At 41.2% G+C, this 25061-nt stretch overlaps 2 protein-coding genes across 2 annotated transcripts in view; both read right to left on the reverse strand.

The window, feature by feature from the left end:
• Positions 1–1557: 1557 nt before the first annotated feature.
• tap2t (transporter associated with antigen processing, subunit type t, teleost specific) lies at positions 1558–11452 on the reverse strand. Its single transcript, XM_037691663.1, has 12 exons — positions 11407–11452; positions 10249–10785; positions 10018–10132; positions 9777–9907; positions 8472–8677; positions 8196–8393; positions 7998–8126; positions 7722–7913; positions 7469–7642; positions 6842–7001; positions 4609–4745; positions 1558–2047 (listed from the first exon to the last, which is right to left on the reverse strand). The coding sequence occupies exons 2-12, from the start codon at positions 10745–10747 to the stop codon at positions 1853–1855; spliced, it is 2136 nt and encodes a 711-aa protein (XP_037547591.1). The 5' UTR covers positions 10748–10785; positions 11407–11452; the 3' UTR covers positions 1558–1852.
• A 3812-nt stretch (positions 11453–15264) lies between these two features.
• Positions 15265–25061, reverse strand: part of slc16a5a (solute carrier family 16 member 5a) — a 24180-nt gene continuing 14383 nt past the window's right edge. Inside the window, exons 4-5 of the mRNA XM_037691260.1 lie at positions 21341–22171; positions 15265–16770 (exon numbers count right to left, since the gene is read on the reverse strand). Coding sequence (XP_037547188.1) covers positions 16499–16770; positions 21341–22171 — 1103 coding nt within the window. The 3' untranslated portion in view covers positions 15265–16498. The remainder of the gene's footprint in view (positions 16771–21340; positions 22172–25061) is intronic.

Here is a 25061-nt window from a genome sequence, read left to right on the forward strand (position 1 = left end):
AGGGATTAACCTGTATAAATAAAGGGATTAACCTGTATAAATAAAGGTTGAACGAACACATAAATATGAGATAACATCTCAGATTCGTATCCTAATCAGACGTGGGGCAATATGTGGTTCGGGGGCCAAAAGTGGCCCCTGAACAATCTCTAGCCGGCCCCCCAATATTTAACTGAAAAGAAAACATTTGTAAATAAGTTGATGAAAACCTGCATTTTATCAGTTCGAGGAAATCTAAACGAAGCATCTTGGACAAATACATCAAAAACCTTTGAGTTAAAACGGCTAAAAACATATTTTTAGTTGACTTTTTTATTTTTAAAATGTTTTAATTAAAATTTTTATTTAGCATATTTAAAGTAAGACATTTTCAGAAGATAAAGTTTACAGATTCTTACATCCTAAAGATTATTGGGGAGACACATTTTTATCCAGTATGCCAACTACGCTACGAGAAAAAGCCTGAACAAAGTTTCCTAAGAATCAGAACATTTTAAATTCTCTCTTTGATTGATTTCAACATCTTGATTTGTCCCGCTGGAAAAATAAAAAATGTTGCCCACCCCTGTTCTAAATCGTACTTTTGAGATCCTGCGTCAGAATCTTGAGCTTCTCACATTTATGAGACACATGAGACGTTAAGTCATAATATTGAGTTTTACATAATTATGAGGTGCTAAGTTGTAATTTCAAGAAAATACCTCAATTATGAGTTTCTCACATTTATGAGATGTTTACAATTGAGCGATACTGTAGTGTCATAATTACGAGAAGCTAAGTCATAGTTTTAAATAACATCTCAAATGCTGAAAGTTCTCAGTCATCTAGAACGTCTCAAAACGAAAAGATACAGAATCATAATTTTGAGGAAGCTAAGTCATAAATATAAGATGAAAAGTCACGATCCTGGGACAGAATCTACAAAATGTGATCGTTTTTAAAAGATTGAGTCAAAATTATGACGTGCTAAGTTAAAATATTGGGATAATACTTTGTACTTTTAAAATAGTAGGTCATAATTATGAGATAGTGACTCGTATGTTATTAATTACCAAGTCATATAAGAGGTTACGTTATAATTTCTAGATATTTATGAGCTGATAGAGAAAGTCGTTAACACTAAGTTGTTCCTATGAGATGCTGAGTCATTTTCAGACAGTTTGGAGAAAATAAAAGTGCAGTAATGTTTTAATTTGAGCCAAAATGAGTGATTTTATTTGATACTTTGTCACATTTTTCATAAAATGGTCCAAAACTACAACAAATACATTTTAAATGAAGCAACACTTACCTCTGGAGGGGACAAAGTGGCAGCACGATACTTTTTTATTCCTTTCTTTGTGGGTAATTTGAATCTTTTTGTAGTTGGAAACGTGAAAATAAATGTCAGAATGTTTTAATTTACAAACACATTTATTTACAGAAAAATAATAATACATTTCTGAATAGGGAAGCAGGACCATATAAATACTTCTTCCTTGTTTTAGACACCGAATAACTGTTTTTGTTGTCATGTTTCATTTTTTTATGAATTTATTGAATACATATTAATATATTTAAAATATTTTAATTATTCAAAATAAATGTACTTTTCAACACCAATTCTTTTAATTTCCTACTGTAATAATTTGATTTTTTCCTTGATTTTGGTAAAAAGGTTCCTGGTGGCATCAAAGAGAAACTTCCAACGTTTCATATTTAGTAGAATTAAAAAGTTAAACAATAACTCATCCGGTCGTTACCGTGCTCTAATTCCTGCCTTCAGCTCGAAGCCGTCACACAAACCCAACCTGCAGAAACTGTAAAAATGTCCGTACGAGCCGAGGAGTAAATATTTACAAACAGGAAACCTTCAGCTGTTCTCGGAGAACAGCTGCTCCTTTAAACGATAGTATCGTCCTTTCTTCTCCATCAGCTCCTCGTGCGTCCCCTCCTCCCGGACCGACCCGTCCTCCAGGAAGACGATGCAATCGGCCTTCTCCACGATCCTGAGCTGATGAGCCACGAGCAGAACCGTCCGCCCGCGAGCCAGAGCCTCCCTCAGCACCTGAGGAGTGACGCAGCAGGAAGTCAAAGAGCCACGGGGTCCGGGGTGGGTCTGCGATCGCTCGGGGACTCGTTCACTTTTTCACTTGTCCCTTCTCGTGATCAAAAACGGAACATCAGCTAATATTTAACGTTTTGGCTGAGAGCAGCTGATTCACAAGTAAAAAACATCAAGCAGTGAGTAGGGGATAATAATTGTGCTTCGTTGATTTTCACCCTGAGATTTGTTTTGGTCGTTTAATAATCTGATAATAATCTCACTGTATTTCGGTCCAGTGATAATTAAGCTTATTCTGATTCTTTATGTTTTAAAAAGAAGAAAATGTCGGCCCACGCTCAACAGTTGGTTAAACGGTCTGAACGTCTTTAAAAGCTGGTTTTACCCGCACAAAACAATCTTAAATGAAGGCGTACAACACTTTTCAAGATAATTATTTTAGTCACTCTTTCAGGGATGAAGATGTTCACATCCTGGACAGAGAGGAACGATGGTTTGAGAGGAGTGAAGGAGGCCATCTTTGTGACGGGAACCCGTCCATCATTAAATGGGGCGGAGCCTCCGTGTCCAACTGGCCCCCTCTTACAATGCTGTGATTGCTAGTATCACTCCGCCCCCTGTGAATAGTAAACAGCCATCAGGGCACCAACGATTAGGCTGATGGTCCTTCTTCATCATGTGAACAACTAGTTCTGGTTGTCAGCAGCAAAACTGGTTGATCCACCATGAGAAGACTGAGTTTATTGCAGCTCCTCAAACTGAAGAAGTCCTTTGGATAAAAGATGAAACTTAAAAAAAAAAAGAAAAAAGAATCCTTTCGGAGGATCTGATTTAACCTTAACATTAAAACTGCACTTTTGAGATTCTAAATTTTGTTTATTCGTCTAATGTTACATAGAAAATAAGATTAATGTTTTTAAAAAACTGCATGTTTTCTGTGTTAGCATGTTCAAAACGATCCTCTGATGTTGGTTGTTTGTCTTTATTTTTTATAAATATTGACTCGGAGTGTATGCATACTGTCTCACATATAATTATTTATATCACGTTGCCTTCTCACAGGGGAAAACGAAACCACGAGTAACAGCTGCAGATTCTGTGCTGGTGCCAAGACGTGCATCCCAGCAGCCGAAGACCTGTTTTCTGACCTAACATGGAGCAACATGACGTCTGAGGAGCTCCTTTGGGCTGGTTCTGTTGAGCATGTCTCTGTTTTCATTTAAGCTTCTCCAAGAACAATAAAATAAAATAGAATGAGTGAGGACCCAAAATGGTTGAAGTAAGAGTTCTTTTGATTCTTTTTGGCCAGTTTAAAGTCAAATAAAACCAGTGAAAATTAATAATCACTAGGGATGCACAATATTGGATTTTTGGCTGATATCTGATATGCCGATATGTTAAAACTTATTTGGCCGATAACTGATTCCATTACCGATATTTTTCCTTAGACCTACCGTATTTTTCGGCCTGTAAGTCGCAGTTTTTTGCATCATTAACATGCCCTGCGACTTATAGGCCGAAGCAACATATTTATGGATTTTTCCCATATTTAGAAGCTATTTTTGGCCGAGATATGACTGTTGTCATTCATTCTGACCGAAATTTTTTGTGGCATTACCACTGTCAGCCACTTGATGGCAGCAGAGTCCTACCATAACGTCCCCACCTTGGTTCTGCTTGGACCAACCGTCAATCCAGCTGCACCGCCCCGGTGAAATGCAGATAATTTGACCGTTAAAGTGCATTTATTAAGCAAATGTTAGACTGAGACACACCTCTGCTATAACTTCGAGCAAACAAATAATTGTTTATGTGCTTTTCTTGTAAATTGTTGGAGAAACGAGCTCCGTTCCTCCTTTTTTCCTCCCTGTCTGCGCGCTCCCGGGAGCACCTCAGCAGCGAAACTATTTTTTGAAAAGCTGTTGATTTGACCATCAAAGTGCATTTATTATGCAAGCGTTAGATCGATACACACATTTAATGTAATTTTGAGCAAACAAATAATTGTTTTTAAGTGCTAAACTTGTTAAATTCTTGTTAAAGTCCTCCCGTGCACGATCCTGCGGCCGCCGTTCGGCAGCCCATCCATTTTTGGCACAACACCCACCCACATTTCCGGGTTGTCAGCGGTGACGCATAATAGATTCAATGTATACGACGAAGCGACATTTTTATGGATTTTTCCACTTTATTAGACAAATATGGACTATAGGATGACTTATAGGGCGGAGCGACATAACTTGGATTATGTTTAATGTTAAATTTATTCATGATATTTATTCTCTCTAACGCAAAGACAACACTCGACCAGTGCAAGAGCAGCAACAGGTGAAAAGTGTGTAAGTAGTAGTGCAGTAATAGATATACTTGACAGTTTCTTTAATGAAAAATTAACTTAAAACAGCCCCTTTCATATCGGTGAGTTATTTTGACGGAATGCCCGATATTTAACTTTATCGCTAATATCGTCCGATACGATACCGTGCCGATAATATCGTGCGTCCCTAATAATCACTTGTGTTTTCTGCCAGCTGCTGCAGGAGTGTCCTTGTGTTTTAACTCACCGCCTGCTCTGCGTTAACGTCCAGTTTGCTCGTGGCCTCGTCCAGAACGATGACCTGCGGATCTCGAATCAGAGCTCGGATCACAGCGATGCTCTGCTTCTGCCCCTCGGACAGTTTGCCTCCGCACTCTCCTATGTCTGCAAACAGAACGTGTTGGAAAAGGTTTTCTTTCAGCCCCTATATGTCTATACCTCTACCACGTCTTTGAAGAAACGCTGCGTCTGCTGACCCCCAGACGAACAAGTTATAACTAAACCTTCTTCTGAAAAATCTGATAACGAGCGCCCACTTTCAATTATCATGATTTATTTTTGACAAGCGGTCTGACCCGGGAGTTCTCTCGACCCCGCACCGTGTAGCTTGCCGCTTGTGTGCACACGTCCAAAACGGCGGTGAATTAATTTGAATCATTTGATTTCTACCCACTGAAAACCTTATATCCTGACTGTATGTAGATTAAAAACACATAAGAACAGAGAAAAACGATACAAATGTGTTGTTGTTTTTTCTCCATGCTAAAAATGTTCATACTTGTGGGATAAGTTTTTGATTTTTCCTTTTTAGGTAAATGGACTGAACCTATACAGCTCCTTTCTATCTGATCAAGACACTCAAAGCTCTTTACAACAGTCTGTGCCTCATTTACCCGTTCATACAGCTCTATACTAGATCTAGAGCCAACTGAACAATTATTCTAAAGAGACTCATTATCACATTCATACACCGATGGGACACATCGGAGGCAACGAGGGGTTCAGTGTCTTGCCCTGCGACACTTCGGCAGGTGACTACTGGTGGATTCGAACCCTCAACCCTTGCATTAGAGGACGACTGCTCTAACCACTCAGCCACAGCCGCCCACAGAAAACAGAAAACCACCACAGAACCTGCAGCTGTTGGGAAAGGCGTCCCCAACCATCTGGCACAACGTCCCAGGAGACCTACTACCAGAATCCTCTGTGGCTGCTGGTTTCTACAGGACACAGGAAGTTCACCGACTAGACTCAGTATTTGGTTCTGACCCTTTTCGATCAGAGGAGGGCAGAAGCAGAGTTCAGTTTGCTTCATCCAGACCTGGCGTGTTTGTTTGACTCTACTGTGAACAGGAGCTACCATTACAGGACTGTTTGATTACCAGGAGGTGTGTGTTAGGTGACCTTTACTCATGAATGCCTCCATGGGAAGGGATCAAATCACATCTGTGTATGTCTTCTATTCTGGCTTTTTGTTTTCTCATTTTTATAAAGTTGAAGGGAGTTTTGTTCCTTTTTGTTGTTGTTTGTTTGTTTTCTTGTGGTTGAAGCTGATGGCCCCACCCATGTCGGGAGAGGGGCATTCCAAATAAACCAGTTATTGTGATCTCAACAGAACATTTAATCTAATTTCAAATCAATTTACTTTACACTGAAATATGTAATATCTTGCAAATCCAATATTAACTCTTTTTTGTGTTGAAATAAACATGCTGGTCCAAAAAGTTGTTTTTTTTGGGGGGGGGGGGGGTAATACTTTGATGGTTCAAATTTCAAAATACACTGTGAAAACTTTGAAACATTAACATAAAAGCCCAACATTATCTTGTTTAGAAATCCTTGTATATCTCCAAAGTTTTACACACTATGCTGCTTTAATAATAAACACACACACACACACATGTATATATGTATATATATATATATATATATATATATATATATATATATATATATATACACATCAGATTAAGTGACGGGGCCAGCATCAGTTGCCATGGAGATCAGATGGTTCAAATTGGGCTTACCGTACTTCCGGATTCGTCAAACTACCGTCTCTCAGACTTTTCTCTGTTCTTGTGTTTTTAATAGACATACAAAAAGAAGTGAGGCTTTAAGGTTTTTGTTGGGTAAAAATCAAATTCAAAATTAATTCGCCGTCGTTTTGGACGTGAGCACACAAGCGGCAAGCTACACGGTGCGGGGCCGAGAGAACTCCCGGGTCAGACCACTTGTCAAAAAATAAATCATGATAATTGAACGTGAGCGCTCGTTATCCCATTTTTCGTTTTGGTTTAATAAAATTAAAAACAAGTGTTTTTGTTTTTTTACTTTTTTGTTTCAAACAACAAAAACAAACTGCCTGAATGTGCACGACCCTACGTGACACACACTACGTACACGAACTATTCTGCTTTAAATAAATCTATGAATCTCCATCTGTAGCAAATCAAATTCACTACAAAGAGCCAGTTCTGTACCGGTGTCGTATCCGTTCTCCATCTCAGATATGAACTCGTGAGCGTTGATCTTCTTTGCGACTTCTTTCACCTTTTCAACAGTGCAGTCCTTCAGGCCGTATTCAATGTTGGACCTCAGAGAACCAGAAAACAGCACGGGGTTCTGGGAAACCAGAGCTACCTGCAAGACCAGAACAAGTTCAAGACAACTACATTAGTGCAATGTTTGTTGTCAAAACTGAAACTTGGACTTTTATCCATGTGGAACGCCTTAAAGAGTCCAAAAGGCCAGAAACTTCGAGTAAAGAATGTTTACTAATAAACATGTCCAGGGTGTGTCCCGTCTTTCACACAGTGACTGCTGGAGACAGGAACCAGCTCCCAGTGACTGCCGGAGACAGGATCCAGCTCCCAGTGACTGCCGGAGACAGGATCCAGCTCCCAGTGACTGCTGGAGACAGGAACCAGCTCCCAGTGACTGCTGGAGACAGGAACCAGCTCCCAGTGACTGCTGGAGACAGGATCCAGCTCCCAGTGACTGCTGGAGACAGGAACCAGCTCCCAGTGACTGCTGGAGACAGGATCCAGCTCCCAGTGACTGCTGGAGACAGGCACCAGCTCCTCTGTGTTTGATAATAAATTACACACCTTCTGATGGAGGTATTTTTGTCTGTAGTGGTGCAGCGGCGCCCCATCCAGCAGGATCTGACCCTCCTGAGGCTCATAAAGCCTCTTCAGGAGGCTGACGCAGGAGGTCTTTCCACCGCCGGAGGGACCCACCAGAGCTGTGACCCGCCCCGGCTGCAGCTCCAGTGAGACGGACTGAGGAAGCATCGGGGAAGAATTACGTTTGTGGCTTTAAACACCGTCCCAAATACACCGAACTCTTACTGTGTCTTACCTTCAGAGCTGGTTTGTCTGAAGAAGAAGAGGGATAACTCAAGGTGACGTTCTGGAAAACGATTTTGCCCTCCAGCCTCTCAGGAGCCAAGTCTCCCTCCTTCTCACACTTTGGTGTCCGGTCGAGATAACTCAGCACTTTGGAAATGACTCCAACTGTTGACATCGTCTCTCCGTAGCAATACATAATCTCCTGCGGTGAAAATAAATTCAACATCGATAAAACACATTTCATACAAATTACACCTAAACATATAAAATGTTCGTGACCGCTTACTTTTAAATTGATGGACATGGGCTTCTGGTACAAGAAGAAGGACACGAGACTCCCGATGCTGAGCTGCCCGGAGGCGACAAGACTGCGAGCCTGAATCAGCATGAGCATCTTTATACCCAGAGACACCATCTGGACGTAGGAGCAGAGGACGTAGTCACACTGCGCTCAGCTCAACACCTTACAGAGGAAACAACTTACCCTTCGTATTAACAGATAGACTGCGCTGTAAACTCCAGAGCGTGTCTTGATGGCGCAGAGCTCGTCCAGAGCCACAGAATACCTCCTCAGTTCATCTTTCTCCGCGCTGAAGCTGCGGACCGTTCGAATCCCGCTGACCGCCTGAGAGGCCAGGTCTTTGTTCTGAGCGTGACACTCCTGGGTCTGTTCTTTCAGCTCCTGAAACAAGAAGCGTGAGGAACGAGCGATCCCACCAGTTCCCTACTGTTGGCTCTGCAGGCCTCTCTCCACACCCACCTTGGACAAGCTGATGTATTTATTTTGCATTATTGCCAGGAGTGGCATTTCCATGCAGGTCAGCAGAGTGAGCTCCCACGACAGACCCAACATCACTCTGAGCATGAGGAAGGTTTTCACCGTGCTGCGAACCATCGCGTTGGCGTTCAGCGCCACGGTGCGGCCCATCCTGTCAACATCGCTGTGCAGACGGGAGGAAAGTTTTCCTGTGAGAGGATTAATCAAAGGTTAAACTATGGAGCAACATTTTAATGTTTCAGAGACAGATGTGTAAGAAAAGTACAAATAACGTGTTAAAATCACAAATCTAAAAGCAGATGAAGCCTGGATTGGAACAAGACATCAAAACGGCTCAACGGATGTGTAAGCTGTCCATGCCAGAGGCAGTAATGCTCCCCTATACCATCAGAGAGGCAGTGAACCGTGTTTACAGACAGACAATGATCTGTGGAACAGTTTCTGAGTCCATGCAGTGATGCCCAGAACAGAACCAGACCTGTTTTTGATGCAGCGGCCCCTGAGGGCCCAAAGATCCTGCCTATACTGACTTTCAGCCTCGTCCTTTGAGCTCAAAGATTTCTAAAACCTTTTCATGACATGAACTGTAGATGACGGGAGATTCAAAGTCTTCAGTTTTTTTATGAAGGAACATTATTCTGAAATTGTTTCACTATTTTAAAACTGTTTTTTACAGACTGGTGAACCTCTGTCCATCTTTACTTCTAAAATACTCTTTTAATACCTGTTCTAGTTCCTAACGTAATTAATCTAACTAGTTAAAAATGTTCCTCCAGCTGTTTTTTATATGTCCCCCTTATTTTTACAGCCTTTTGTTGCCAAATGTTGCTCGTTTTAAGAGATATGTTTCAATTATAAAACTCAAAATAACTTTTTTTTACAAAAACAATGTACAATGTTTTAAACATTTGATATGTTTAATGTAGTCATTGTGAACAAAATTTGTGTTTTGAGATTTGCGCGTCATTGCATTCTGCTTTTAGTCACATTTATTATAACGTCTCAACTTCTTCAGAATGGGGATTGTAAAATGACCAACACAAATTGTCAACAATTCTGATTCTGGAGTCGTGGTTTTGAGGAGGAATTGCAGCAACGCTTTTAACTCTCTCCTCTTCACTTTTCAGTAGTGCGTTTAGAAAAGACCCCTGGCATTTTGGTGAATGAGTTTGTACCGTTGGTTACAGGCAGCTCTTCTTCCTTTATGTTTTTTTAAGCCACTTGAGCACCACCACTGATGGCCTGTTTAAAGAAAGGACTTTATACAAGTTCATACATTCCTCTCACCTGGGTTGTTCTCCTCAAAGAAGTGCACCTCCTGCTGCAGGACGTTGTGGAACAGCAGAAGCTTCAGTCTCTTGTTCAGTCTGGACAGTGAATGCATGAAAATTCCTCCTCTCATTCCAGAGAACACAGCGCTGTTAGGATGGACGGAAAATTACAACTTTAAATCATTTAGATATAATCAAACATGATAAATAGTAAATATATATATATATATTTATATATATACAAACTGTTTCACTACCTTCCAACTGAAATCAGCACCAGCTGGCCGACTGCAGAACCAAAACCAGTTTGAAGTTCTTGACCACTGAGAATATCAATGACTTTTCCCTGATGCAAAGGAATGTAAGTATCGCCTGTTAAGAAGGAGAAATAAGACAGATATTTACTGTAAGCATTTATATATACTATAGAATATTAGTATTTGGTACCAAATGTTAGATAAATGATAAAATCAGTATTTGAGACTTACATAGAACTCCTAGGATGAGGAAACTGAAAGCTGCAATCAGATAAAGAGTGTCTTGTTTGAAGTACGTCAGCACCCTCAGTAGAATTTGTTTTGTATCTAATTTGTCGTCTTTCATCTTTTTATCCCCACTGAGCCAGTTTTCCCAAATCCCACAGGCCAATGATGAAGAGACTGCACCCAGGAACAGCATGCTGAGGTCAGGGGACGGTCCTGAGTACGGCTCAGATGGAGGCGCCTTAAGGACCCGACCGGTTTCTAACACAGGAGACAGAAGGCAGAGCAGCGCTGAAAACCTGCACAGCACGGTCCGTAGCTTTCCATCTGTCACCGCAGAGGTGAAAACATGAAGGAAAGCCCACTTCATCAGGCCGAAGAGCCACAGTCCTGCCAGACCGCCACAGCTGGAGCACTTCAGCATCAGCAGCCCGGCCCACAGAGCCAAACACAGGAGCACATCCAGGAGGATGACGCACAATCCCATCCTCATCGCTTCGTTCATTTTCCTTTGGAGGACGGTTCGGCTGCAAAACGCTGGTCCTAGAACAACAAAAAACAAAAAAACAATCCTTGGTCTTGTTTACTCCATGCAACATTTATTTATATAGTTTAATGTAAATCTACAGAAAGTCTTGGGTTTAGCATCTAATATTTAGCTTTAGAAGTTTATGGGATTCAGTTCCTGCATGTTCACAGAAAACACTAGATTTACAGTAGAACAGTGTCAGTTTAATAGACAAAAAGCAGCTTAAACTGCTAACTTCTTAGCATCTTTAATTAACCAAAGCTTAGTTCAGTTCAGTGTTCAACATCTGTCCATGCAGAAAGTAAACACGACTCTTGAGCTCTGCACAAAACAGTTATTTCATTTATCATCTATAAACAGGTTTACAGTATCTCCTAAACATATGGCGCAAAGTGTGTTCCTGAACGCATCTTTCCGTCTTAATTTCCCTATTTTAAGGGACAGCTTGACAACCACATCTGTTTTACTTCAAAACATGCAGATGTTGATCATTTAGCTAGCTGCTAGCTTCAGTCTGTTTTAGCTCATTACGCGGCTGGTGTACTGTTTGCTTTTTAACATTCATCTGGGCTAACGTCATATATAATAGTCTGTTAATGACACAAAGATCATCAGACACAAATCGTACAATTTACCGTTTTCCAGCCGCCCTTTCCGCAGCTCAACCGGCTAACGATGCTTCAGTGGCAAACTTTCAGTTTCAGTTTCGGTCAAGTTACCTCGAGCTGGAGTTTGTTTAAAACTCGTAACGAGGTCATAATAAACAGTTTAATAAACTCTGTCTTCAGTTATTTCGAATTATTTTCTCTTTGAGGCAAAAAGTCACTTTTAAACGGCAGTTTTTGACAGCTCAACAGTAGCGAGTCGCTCCACAGCTCGGCCACAAGATGGCGGCAGTTCGCAGTCATTGCCATGAGACAACTTCCGGTCAGTTTACAAAACAAAAGCACCAATAAATAAAATAAGGATTTAAACTTTTATTTTATTATTTTTGTTTTAATTTATTAATATGTCTAGAATTTGTGACATTGGTTCTAAAAAAATGTTACTACTGGTAATTAATAAATTTTGACCATTAAACTTTAATAATCATATAATGTTTATTTCTGAAACTTTATTCTCTTAATAAGATTGGTAAAGTTTTCTGTTTTTTTCAATACAAAAACAAGATCTCAACATAAATTAAAATATTGTAGCTTTTGAAAATAATATTAAGGTTTGCCTGCAGGACAGAATGTAATGTATGGACTTCAGGGAGGCAATAAAAAACAATAATTACAAAGTTATCTGAAATATTTGGGTTTCAGTCTGACTTTGTGGCCTTTACTGATATTCAGATAAAAGACATCTAAAACATATGGCTTTGTTTGAGGTGGAACATTTTTAAAGAGACACAGAAGACTTGGTTATTTACTCCATCTTGTGTTGATAACTCTGTTTTATGTTTTCTTGACATTTAAGAGTTGCTAATGTGACATGTATGTGTGATTTGGGGGAATTATTCTAGTATTTTCTCCTTTAGCTTGATAAACAAGTTACCTCCTTTATTGTTTTTTCATTCTGAATTATTTATTTTACCATCAAAACGATGCAAATAAAGATTCAAAGTAGAGTTTCTCTGTTTAAATGACAACAAATGTATTTAAAAAAGATTATTTTGTGATTTGCAGTTTTCTTTAAAAAGGACGTGGAGTCAAATATGATTTTGTTTCATTTGAAGAAAAGCGGTGTTTATATCCTGCAGCATTATTAATAAATTCTGTTGAACGGATTAGTTTAGTGGTTCTCCAGAGTTTAAACAGGTTCTGCAGCATCCCTGTCACAGAGGAACATTTTACTGACACTGATGAACTACAGATGTGCAAAATGTCAGTTTGTGCTTCAGGTTTCAGGGACAACGAGTGATGGAGGAACTCAGAAACAGATTCAGATTCTGCTGTTGTGAGGTCATTAATTCAGATAAATGCATTTATCTTTATTGAATCAAGTGTTTTAATCACTTGAACTGACAATAAAACATGTTTATTTCAAATAAATAAGAATAAAGTTACAGCACGTGTGCTAAAAGGAGAAACTCATGATTTGTTTTGAGCCAAAGGACATAATGTTCATGTTTTTATTTACCTCTGAGTGAAATAAACAAACACTGAAGGCCATTTTGATATTCCAACATTTATTTCCCTCTAATCATAATTTATAATAAAGATATGATTTGGGTATACAGCAAGACAAGCATCTGAAAAGTGCTAAGAAATAAAAGTGAAAAGCAGGTTTAATTCTTTGACAGCTTTGTAGGAACAAATTCTGCTGATGTGAGTGAATCTCTGCCTTGTTCAGTTAAACAGCAGATGAACTGATAAACTCAGTTTATGCGTCACGCAGCTTCCAACACATCGCAGAAACTTTAAATTTTAAAGTTCACCGCCTTGCGTTCTTCTAAAAGTTTAAAAGAATGCGAGGCGGTGAGTCATCTTTCACAAATACACCAGCTACGTACAAAAGGCACTGTTCAGTGATGGAAAAACTAAATAAAAATATATTTTTACAAGATATTTTCATTCTCTACATGTGCATTTGTTGCACCTTCAGGAGTCTATAAAGTATCTGATAAAAATAAATAAATAAATAAAAATCACAGTGATTATTGTTTCTAAGACTTAACTTTTGAAACTGAATCATATCTGTAAAGCTTTAATTTGAACAAAAGACGGGAGCGCCGATGTTTATCTGAATATTTGAGGTTCAGACGAGGTCAGTTCATTATCAAACAGCACATTTATAAAACTCATCTCAAGGGTTTGATTTGTGGCAACAGAAATGTGAAATATGCTTGTTTCATACGGAGGACGTATAGGTGACAAAACTAAATAAATAAATACACAATAATGAAATGCATCATTTAATTATTAAATGCATAATTAAATCTACAATTAACTTGTTTCATGGTTTATTCAATTATTTAATTTCGTCACATTCCATCCTCGTGTGTCACCATGAAATTATGTTAACTGTCACTCTCACTCATCAAACTCAGGGGGCGGGACTAACGCCGAGCATGTGACATTTATTGCTTCAATCTGATGAAAAAAGTTTAATCCACATACACGTAAACACAACTACTGCTTTCTAAAGAATATTTAGAATATATTTTCTGGACGATTTGTCTTCGCTTGCTGTGAGGAGCAGCCAATCAGGCGTCAGAGTTAGGGTTAGCCCCGCCCACTGAGTTTGACGCGTCAGGATGACAGTTGACATAATTTAATGGTGTCACTGGAGGGTGGAAGGTGACACAATTAATTAAATAATTTAAAAGGTGCATTTCATTATTTAATGGTGTATTTAAAATTTAATTGTATGATTTAATTATATATTTAATAATTAAACGATACATTTAATTGTTATGCATGTATTATATATTTATTTATTTCATTCCGTCCTAGTTTCAAAGCAGGCGAGAACGTTTAAGACTGAACAACTACAAGGACAATTATTTAATCTTAACATTTTTTCAACTCAGATGGTTCTCTGACGCTCTGCAGCTGCTACGACTGACATTTGGGAACTGGAGCTCAGAAGAATAAAACTTATAACGAGGTTTTAGTTTAGGAGTTAACGTAAATTCAGGCTTTCAAGTCGGTAGACTGAGTTTGGCTTCGTTTGTCCACAAACACGAGCAGTAAAAACTTTTTTTTTTTAAATTTCTTTACATATAAAACAAAAAAAAATCTTCAGAGAATTGATAGTTTTGAACTCTTTTCAAAAGAGAAACTCTAATTTGTTCTCGTCTGACGTTAACAGCCGAGTTTCATTCAAACGTGTCAAGAAATTAAAACTTCCAACTTGAAAATGTTAAAAACAATCATTACAGGCTCCAAGGATGAGAAGCATGGAAGATGGAGGTATTCATGAAAGAAAAACTGTCCAATTAGAAAAATAAAAGCGTAAGAGTAACAAGAAAGCAAAACAAAAAGAGTCGAATAAAACCTGAAACAGAGCGGCAGAGACAACGATTTTAACGACCGAGTGATTTCTGTGGTCAAACTTCTTCATCTCAAATTGCTTTTTTTAAATGAACTCGATAAAAACGCCCCTAAAGGAAAAACAGACCAAACAAACGTGCAGAGAAAGTGAGAAAACGTCCAACTTCTGAGGCGTTTTGACTTTTGAACGCTGCACCTTCATAAAAACACGTTGACAGGAAGTCGTTTTTGATTGAAACGTGTTTTTATACATCCAACGAGGTCCAGTCAGGTCCTCTGGATGGTTTCTTTGCGTTGAAACGTTTTGTCTCATCCAGAAGACTTCATCAGTCCAAGGAGCCACAACAAACTCAGTCTGATAAACAGCACCTTCACATAGTGGGTCAACCAGTTCGATCTGGAGTCCGCCCTCTCCCCCGTCGACTCATCTGAGGCAGCCATGTCCCAAGAAACCGTCCACAGGACCAGACTTAATTAACCTGGTTGGATTTTTTTACCAGGATTATTGAGCACGAACTTTGATGTTTTTATACAGTTTTTAATTATTTTAATGCCTCAAGCTTTTGCAATCTAAAGCATTAACAGATGATCTTGTTTTACTAACATTTTTATCAAAAATTAGTTCTGTAAATTTAAGGTAAAACCTCATTTGTTTCAAGTATTTTTGTCTCTTGGGATTTATCAGGAAGAACCTTTAATTTGAACAGTTACTGCACGACTCACATTGTTCTATTTTATTTTGAAGAAACAACTGAATCTATGCACGTTTGAGCAGAACGTCTCATCCTGGTCGCCGGACTGAGTCCAGATGTGCAGAGAAAAGGTGCTTGTTGTTAAAATTAACTCAAAGATTGTCACAGTTCAAACACATCTGCTCTGGGTTTAAAGCTAAAACAGAAAGGTGCTGTAGGCACAATGTGCAGAATGAAGACAAAAGGCTCATATCAATGTTAAAACACGGAGGTGGACGTGCTATGATTTGTTCTTTCCCCTCAGGGTGTCGTTTTCTCAGATCGTGTTTGTTAAAACTGGTGTTTCAACTTGATATGAGACCTGGAAACCTATGAAATCTGGTTTGTTGAAGAGAAATGCGGATTTGTTGAAATGTCTGTTTTAGTTTTATGAATGATTTTCAGTCAGCAACACATGCAAGACGATCCTTAACATCTCGCACGTGAGGCGGTTCTGCACGGAAGAAAGGACAAATGCTCACTGGAGACAGAAGGACATTATCCTACGAGTTATTCGAACTACAACGAGTCAAGGTTCAGTCAATTACCGTGCCAGCTGCTCTCCTTTTGAAATAAATTACCTAAAACGTTCTGTGCGCTTGTTTTGGTATAAAGACGTTATTTTAGAGATATAGATTCATGAAGGATAAAGAGTTTGTGCAAAAATGTCAACAAAAGGTGCACATTTTCATTTAATGCACTTATTTGACAGACTAAAAGCTCCTCTGCCGGAGTCTGAGCTGAACGGAGATGTCGTTCTGATTCGGCTCCTACTTGAAAAGTGCTTCGTTGGCACGAACGAAGAAGAAACGAGAAGAAGAGCCTGCGGCGAACGTGGCAAAGAGCTCGAGCCGCACGCCGTGCCTCATGTGTGACAGATCAACAGGACTGATGTTTGAAGAGCACATCTGTTCGTTTTGGTAACTAACTTTGGTCAAGCAGTGCGAGCTTCCCGTTAGCATCTAGCATCTAGCTCCTGTCTGACAGGAAGTGTTGGTTCACGGCGACGGTCCGGTTCAGACGCTGGTCATGTACTCCGACCTGTGGGGTGCAGCCTTGTCTCGGTCTCCGTCCGTGGGCACGCTGCGGTACCGGCAGCCCGGAGAGGCGTTGGTCGCGGGTCTCTTCAGGTCGGGCTGAGCGGGCGGCTGACCGCGCTTTGACGCCTTCTCCTCCGTTTTGTCCAGCCAGAGGAACGCCGACATGAGGAATATGGCGGAGGAGGCGACGACGGCACTGCAGGCGATGAAGACGTAGAAATACTGTCCGGTCCGATCCACCAGGATTCCTGAAAAGAACAATGTGGGCATTAAGATTTACAAACATAGTTTACCTGCCATATTCATCAAACAATTATTGACATTATTCTGTTTAATTTGCCTTAGAAGTCTGAAAGTCCAGCCCAGATTTAGGTCTGAGAAACAACATTATTAGCAAAACCTATTTTGTTGCATTTTAAATGAACACAAACTTTATATTGACTAATAAAGTTGATCACAACGCATGCTAATCATTTAATGAGATGCAAACTGACAGAAGCGATGGTAAATAGTCCATTTCTGCAGCCGTCACCACTTTTTATGAGCGGCAGCCATGTTGGATTTTAGGATTAAAGTTAGCGAGGAGTGGCGTCCGGTCCTGGTCCTCGAGGGCCACCATCCTGCACGATGAGTGGCCCGCTGAAGAGCAGGGCAACTAAAACCTGCAGGACGGGGCCCGTCAGGACCAGGACCAGGACCAGGCACTGCTGTTTGAACTTCTCAAAATAATGAGAAAATAAGAAAACATAAGCATTCGCAGAATTAAACATGTCATTAATTATTATTATGAATTATGATAATTAACTTCCACATTCCACAATGTTGGAAATTAAAAAAAGAAAGAAAGTAATGTTGACCTCATGTCGAACAGGCAGATTTATTTCCTTCAACATCAGCTGGAACCACGTCTTCAGTAAGCGACGGCTCAGCTGCAAACATTTTCCAAGTAAAATCTAAAAACCTCAAAGTTCAAGACTTTTCTGTGACTGTTTCTTCTAAATTTAAGCACTTTGGGTTAAAATTAAAAAAATAAAAAAGAGGAAAGCACGAGTGTTTGCACGACCCAAAGCGGGTCACGCATCCATGACGAGCGAACCGATCCTGTTCTGACGGTTCTGGGAAGCACAAGCGTCACACGAGCTCCTCTCCAGCTGATTCCTCCTCCACAGTGAAACCTGCAGCCGTTTTTGTTTTTAATCAACTCGTTGGAATGAGCTGCAGCAGGTTTTGATCACCCGAAAGGTCGCTTGTCAAGTTTTATTGTCAGGTCTATTCCTCTTAAACCTCATAAAGGAAACTTGGTGGGAAGTTCGACAGCACGGATGTCTGATGATTTATTTACGACGCCGTGAGACGCTTTAATTTAAAAACTACTGCGTAAATGTCAGCGAGACAAATGCATTTTTGTCCCTCCGGGTGGATGTTGCTCCACCTTTCTCCTGCGTGTCAGCCTCCACTGAACACACAAGCCGAGACGTGTCCCCCTGAAGACACGCGAGCGCAGACACGCCGTGGCGTTTCGGGTTCTCGTGTTGAGTTCTGGTCAAATGAATGAATTCAGTGAGCGGTCCTGATGGGAGTCAAACTTGTGAATAATCTGCCTCTATGTAAAAAGAGATTTCAAAGTGTTTGGAACTAGGCCTGTCACCATAACAAGTGTTGCTGGGCGATTAATTGTCTCAGAAATTATTGCGATAAACGATAATATTGTTTGAAATCTGACAATAATTAGTAATTATTGTCAGATTTAAGAAGAAATGTTGGTTTTGTTGTGTGTAGTACCATTTTTTGACCCCCGGATGGCAGTATAAGATTGTTTGAACCGAAGGATGGATAGTGAGAGAACGAGCAGCGTGTCTCTTTAAAAAAAATGGGAGGGAGGCACCTTGACGTGACATGGGCTGTCTCTCTTCGGTTCTCAAGATGGTGGACGCTCGGTGTGGTTTGAGCTCTTTAGCATTTTTCACACAAAGCTTTTTAATACAAAAATCAGTAAACAAGTTCTCGGCTTCTTTTTGCAGAGAAAAACAACTTTTTACACAAAAGCACGAGTTTCAACTGTGAGTTTTGGAGCTTCGACGAGACGGAAGTTGTTTCCTGAGGTCGGCCTGTTAGCTTAGCTCGTAGCTTAGCTTCTCAGTTTAGCTGCTTTTAACGATCCAAAAACGCAATTTTGGACGGTTAAAATGGATTTTAACGAGTAATGGAAAGGGAGGGGTCAGTGAAGAACCGGAGTTGAACTTTTTGTCGTCCAGTGTCTTCAGTAGAAAGAGAGACACGAAGAAACGATAAAGCCGATAAATGAAAACGAGGTCGATAATTTTCATTTATCGTGTGATTAATTGATTTATTGTTTATCGCAACAGGTTTATTTGGAATTGGAAATGACCTTTGACCCTGCCCGGATTGACGAGCCCAAACAGATGCTTCCCTAAGGTCATTGCTGATGTCTTTCCACCTTGGCATTGTGTTAACGCACAGAGCAGCAAAACAGGCCGATTAGACTCAGTTTTCTCTCACACTTCCTGAAATTCTGCCTAAATTTCATTCATCTGTGCAGAAACAGGAAGGAGGACTCTTGTTTTGAAAACACCAACTTGCTTTTTGTCTCCAGAGGCGATAAAAACCTTACGCCCGTTTCAAAGTTCCACCTTTACTTTGTCCACAGCGAGAGATGAACAGCTATTTATTATTCAGTTATTTTTATTACCTGCAATAAAACGTGCTTCAAGGTAAAAATGATAAAAAAAAACCAGAAGAAGTGATGAAAACAGAACCTGTTGGGAGTTTACCAGGTGGTCTGGGTCTCAGAACCTGTCCTGTCTGCTGATCTTTATCTGAGTGACCATGAGGTTTGCTGATGGATAAAATAATTATCTCTTAATCGTCTGTTTACTCAAAAAAGTCGAGATTTTTCAACCCAGTTTACTTGCAAGGAAGAGTAAATGGTCACGAGGAAGCTTTCACACAAAAGTTACGCCTTTAGCCTCGTCAGTGAGAATCTGCGGCGGCCGGAGTCGGGAAAAGCTTTAATCCTCGTTTATCAGACAGAGCCGACCTCGTCTTCCCAACTTACAGAGAGGAGAAGGCCTTGGAGCTTTATCAGGTGCCTCCGTGAGCCTGCAGGCTCCTCTCTGAGCAGCAAAACAACCCACACACATTAATTTAACATTACTTAGTGATAACAGCCATAACCTTTCACCTTTAACTATGTTCCCCTGGCAGTTGCTGTCGTTAACCCTTTCCACTCCTCATACACCTTGACCTCAGCGTGGATCTGTTATCCAAACACACAACGGGTTTAAAAGTGTAATAAAACTAAGAAAGTTGTCCTAAAGGACTGAAATAAGCAGAACGATTGCTGAGCTTCATTTCTCACAAATTTAAAGGAGTTCAGACCCAAAGTTCTCGACGTACAACTTTACTCTTGACGGTTTTAATTATTACGACATCTTCGCAAATATATGAGCAGATTCAGGCTCGCCCAGAACCAGCCAGGTGTTCAATATCTTAACTAGAAAATCTTAAATATTATATTTGTTGTTTACTCATTCTTAAGGTTAGACTTTCAAATCTTATTACGGTCAGTGAATGCACCACAATAGAAGCAGATACAGTAGTCCGTCTTTTATCGCGGGGTATCCGTACCCTGAAGCCCCGCGATAGGTGAAAAACCATGAAGTAGGAATAGTAGTACAAGTAGTAGTTTATTTTATTATATATATATATATAGGGAGTATATACATTATCTATCTCTATCTCTCTCTCTCTCTCCCTCCCTCCCCCTCTCCCTATATATATATAATTTTTAAACCCTTCCTACACTATTGCAATATTCTAAACAATGTTTCTAAACTCTAAAAGCTCTAAAAGAGCACATAATGTCATGATTTCAGCTCTCAGCCACCTCATGCCTCTTGGCCACGCCCACTTCTCCGTTCTGCACGGTGAACAGCTGATCAGCTGCAGCAGGAAGTTTATCCTGCAGTGTGGGCTGCACAAATGTGCAGCAGGTGTTAAATAATTTAAAATAATTTATTTTAAATAAAAATGTCAGGCTGATCATACGGCTCATCCATCAATCGGCCAGTTGTGTCATGTCCACTCTTATTTTGAAAAACCGCGACAGAGCGAGTCCGCGATAAACGAACCGTGAAGTAGTGAGAGACTACTGTACTAGAAAAATGTCGATAAATGATGAAGTTGTTTTGGTTAAATCTTCACAATGACGTCATGCACGAGCTCCTGTGATGTCAGGAGGTGTCACGCTCAAAGCACGTGCTGAGGATGACTCTCAGTTACTACCACACCAAGTTTTAGCTCACTATCTGTAAAACTGACTGAATTTAGTTTTTTTTTTAGATTTCTCTGCTGCGAAGGAACTGCAGAGTTCCTTTGGTGAATATCAACAGCTGAGTGTTTTGTTCACTGCTCAGAACGATCGTAACCATCTTGTATTTCTGATTTCTAAATCTTTGTGTAGCAACTGGTTCAGCAGCTTCGAAGCCCTGAAGCTTCACTGAGCCAACAAACCCTAAGCGTTGTGAAACTGCGCACTGTAAATGAACAAATAAAATACAAAGTTAAAACAGCTGAAGTTCTGTTCTGTGGCTGAGGACGTTTCACTTCCAGTCGGAGGAGCTTTTAAAGTGCATGAGAAGCTCAGTTAAGATCTTTGTCAGCCTGGTTCACAAAAGAGATGCTGCAGCTCTCCGATGTGAGGGCATCTAGCGAACACAGTTTAATTTTTCATGTCCTGGATGACTGAGAAGCTGCACCAGCGTGCACGCTGGAAACACGTTCTGTCTGTGTGCTTACCTGCCAGTGGCGGTCCGGTCAGCAGCGTGACGCTCTCCATGACAGCCAGCAGACCCAGAGCGGAAGGGAAGTGGCTCATCTCCACGATGTCCATGAGGACGGTAAACATCAGCGAGCCCACCACGCTCATGGAAAGCCCGTAGGTGGTAACATAGATCACCAGAACAGGGAAGCTAGCCCCAATGCAGCAGATAATGTTACTGAGCCCGTTGACCAGCAAAGCGGCAGAAAACACGTAAATGTGTCGCCCTTTGAACCAGGCCATGTTGAAAACGATGCCAAACGGCGGGCGCACTATGATGTTGATGATCCCCAGGATGGAGAGCAGGAGAGCAGCCTGGCGTGGCTCCATGTCGTTTGATGTGGCGAAAGGAACCAGATACACCAGGGGCACCACGAACCCGAGCATCATCCAGGTGATGCCTATGGCGTACACACGGTAACGCCGGTTGTGACAGAACTGATCGAAGGCCATGTGTTTTCTCAGGGAGGCCGCCACGTACTTCCATACGGTCCTGTTTTGCTTCATTTCATTTTCCTGATCCGACGGGGGAGGTTTGTGATTTATCAGAGGCTGGCCCCGATGCCTTTTGGGTTCGAGGGGCCTCATCACAGCGCCACAGACGCAGAGGTTCAGCAGGATGGCCCCCAGAATGAGAAAGCTGCCCCTCCAGCCGTACTCCGTGTGGAGGTAGTTTCCCAGGACAGGCAGGATGCAGAGTCCGAGGGCTGTGCCCGTGGAGGACATGGCGTTGGCAAACGCACGATGACGCACAAAGTAGTGCCCCAGGATGGTCACGCCCGGCTGGACACTGAAACAGAAGCCGAGTCCTGTAACAATGAAAGAATGATGTCATCTTTACTCTCAGGTGAGGGCTGATTTACTTTGCTGAAACTTACTGAAGAAGCTGAAACTCAGCTGTTAAAGCTAAAAGAAGCAAAACACTCCATCAAAAAGCTGTAAACCTCAGCATGCGTGTGACCTGTTTTAGACAGCTCTTCATATCTCCAAACTGAGTTTACCTCTGACTCGCTAATGGCTAATCTGAGCAAAATGGCTCTTTAAACAACTCTAATCTCAAAACTTTAAGAGCAGTTCATGTGCTTGTCAATCACATGGAGGTGTGATTGTGATTTGCATTTCCAGGCACTCCTGAAAGCTCGTAATACTGCCTTCAGGTCGGGTGACCAGGTCCAGTGCAGTGTGGCCAGAGCAGACCTGAGAAGAGGATTAAAGATGTCAGGGTGGCCTACAAAAGGACGGTGGAAGATCACCTGGCCGACAACAATCCACGTGTGGCGAGGCCTAAAACAGCTCACCAGTTACAAGTCACCTGTGTCGACGCCTCTCTGGCTGAGGAATAAAATCATTTCATTGTTCGCTTCGAGACAACCTCTCCTCAAACAGCCACACTGCCCCCACAGTCCAAGAACCCCCTCACCATCCAGGAACATCAAGTGAGATCTGTGTTCAGGTCCATGAACACGAGGAAGCTACAGGCCCAGATGGAATTCATGCCAGTAAATTGAAGGCAGGAGCCACTGAGCTCTAAGGGTCTTTACTAAGATCTTCAATCTGTCCCTGACACAGGCCTCTGTCTCACCCAGCCTCAAGTTGACCACCATAATCCCCGTCCCTAAAAACTCAACCGTCAGCTGCCACAACAACTATGCTAACACTAACACCGGTGGTCACCAACTATTTTGAAAGACTGTTGGTACAGCACATCAAGGACTGCCTCCCCCTTGCCTTTGATCTTCATCAAAATGCATGCAGAGCAAATAGATCTAGTGATGACACCATATCCACTGCCCGCAACACTGCTCCGACCCACTCAGAACCCCCCAAGTCCTCCGTCAGGATGCTTTTTGTCAACTTTAGCTAGACTTTCAACACTGTTCTTGTATCCTGGTGGACAAGCTGGCTGCACTAGACTAACCCTGCCACTTGTGCTTGGATCAAGGACTTCTTTACAAACCGTCCACAGTCTATAAGGATTGGTGCACACTGCTCCTCCACCTTGACGCTCAGCACTGGCTCCCCACAGGGCTGCATACTGAGCCCACTTATATTCGCCATCTATACCCATCATTGCACTCCCCCACATCCCACTAACACCATCATCAAAATTTGCAGATGACACTACCCTGGTGGGACTTTAACTGGTAGAGACAAGTCGGCGTATAGGGAGAACAACCTGTCACTCAACACAAGGAAAACCAAGGAGGTGGTCATGGATTACAGGAAGAGCGAGGCTGCTCTATAAAAATGGCAACAGCATGGAGAGGGTTACCCATTTCAAACTCTTGCGGACTTACATCTCAGAGGACCTTTCCTGGTAAAACACCACAGCGGTGGTTAAGAAGGCCCAGCAGTGAATTCACTTTCTGAGAGTACTTAGATGGAGCAACTTAGAGACTAAGCTGCTGGTAACCTTCTAAAGCTCCACCACAGAGCTTGTTGGTGAAGGCCAACACAGTGTGGTACGCTGGCTCCGCCACGCCAACAAGAAGAGTCTGCAGAGGGTGATCAGGACTGCTGAGAGAAAAACTGGCTGTCCTCTTCTGTCCCTTGATGATGTCCCAACAGCCCCTGCTGTCTCTCCAGGGCAAAGAGGATCCTCCAAGACCACCTCCATCCTGGTCACCACCTAGTCAGCCTGCTGCCCTTTGGCAGAAGGTACAGGAAAACTAAAAACTGCAGACTCTAAAACAGCTTCTTCCCCTGGGCCATCCAGAGTCTAAATATCCGTGATTCTTCTGACCAGTATGTCTCTGTTTTCTGAACTGATGTTTCTTGTTCATAAAGGTCTTTATTGTCTGCACTGAATCGTTGGGTGTGTTGTTGTCTTGTTTTAAATGAAAACACTGTCAGTTGAGGCTCCTTTAATTTCATTACTCAGGCTGGGCAATAATAATAAAGACTATTCTATTCTATTCCATTCTATTCTACTCCAACATTATTCTGACAAAATGTTCTAATATCCCTGCAAGAAATGAACGCAAGCTACTCTAAAGTTACTGTAATAGTTGCTCTATTACCACTTGCAAATAATCATATGTAAATAATTGCGTAATGCAAAACTGACTGAAAAAGGTTCATAAAATAGTGCCTGCGAGGACTGCAATGACATTTTTGAGACTGGAGTTGTTTTAAGACAGCAGTGCCCTTTGGTCTTGACCCCACTCAGATTAGCCGTTAGTGCTTTGACCCAGTCAGAAATAAACCCCGTTTCCCCACATCTACAACAGAATCCCACTTTTAAAGATTTACAGACAACATCTCAAGATTTAAATCAGTAATAAACAGCATATCTTATATTAGGGAAGAGAAAAGGCAAAAGGGAGACACTTTGATCTAAAAACAGACTGACTTGAAAAAGTTTTTAAAACCTTCTCCTAGGGATGCACGATATTGAATTGTTGGTCGATATGCGATATGTTAAAACTTATTTGGCCGATAACCGATACCAATACTGATATTTCCCCCCCCCTAGACCTTTCAGAGACTATATAGCTTTCTCTGTTGTGGAATTAAAATACTACTTTATTCTGCATGGCCTTTGTCAGTTTGGCCTGATACCAAATGCAGATGACAAAAAGGGGGTTTAAAATGATGCAACACTTCAATTTGGATTATGTTTAATGTCAAATTTATTTGTGGCATTTACTCTCTCTAACATAATGACAACACTCGAACAGTGCAAATTTATAAAATATA

Source organism: Nematolebias whitei, chromosome 17, assembly GCF_014905685.2.
Source record: "Nematolebias whitei isolate Nwh7 chromosome 17, NemWhi1, whole genome shotgun sequence".
Lineage (NCBI taxonomy): Eukaryota > Metazoa > Chordata > Actinopteri > Cyprinodontiformes > Rivulidae > Nematolebias > Nematolebias whitei.

Coding starts and splice junctions, on each gene's coding strand:
- tap2t (XM_037691663.1), bottom strand. CDS start 10,747: ATGAACGAAGCGATGAGGATGGGATTGTGCGTCATCCTCCTGGATGTG. Junction 8,127..8,195: donor TCTATCTGTTAATACGAAGG/GTAAGTTGTTTC, acceptor TCCTACGTCCAG/ATGGTGTCTCTGGGTATAAA. Junction 7,002..7,468: donor AAAAATACCTCCATCAGAAG/GTGTGTAATTTA, acceptor CTGGTCTTGCAG/GTAGCTCTGGTTTCCCAGAA.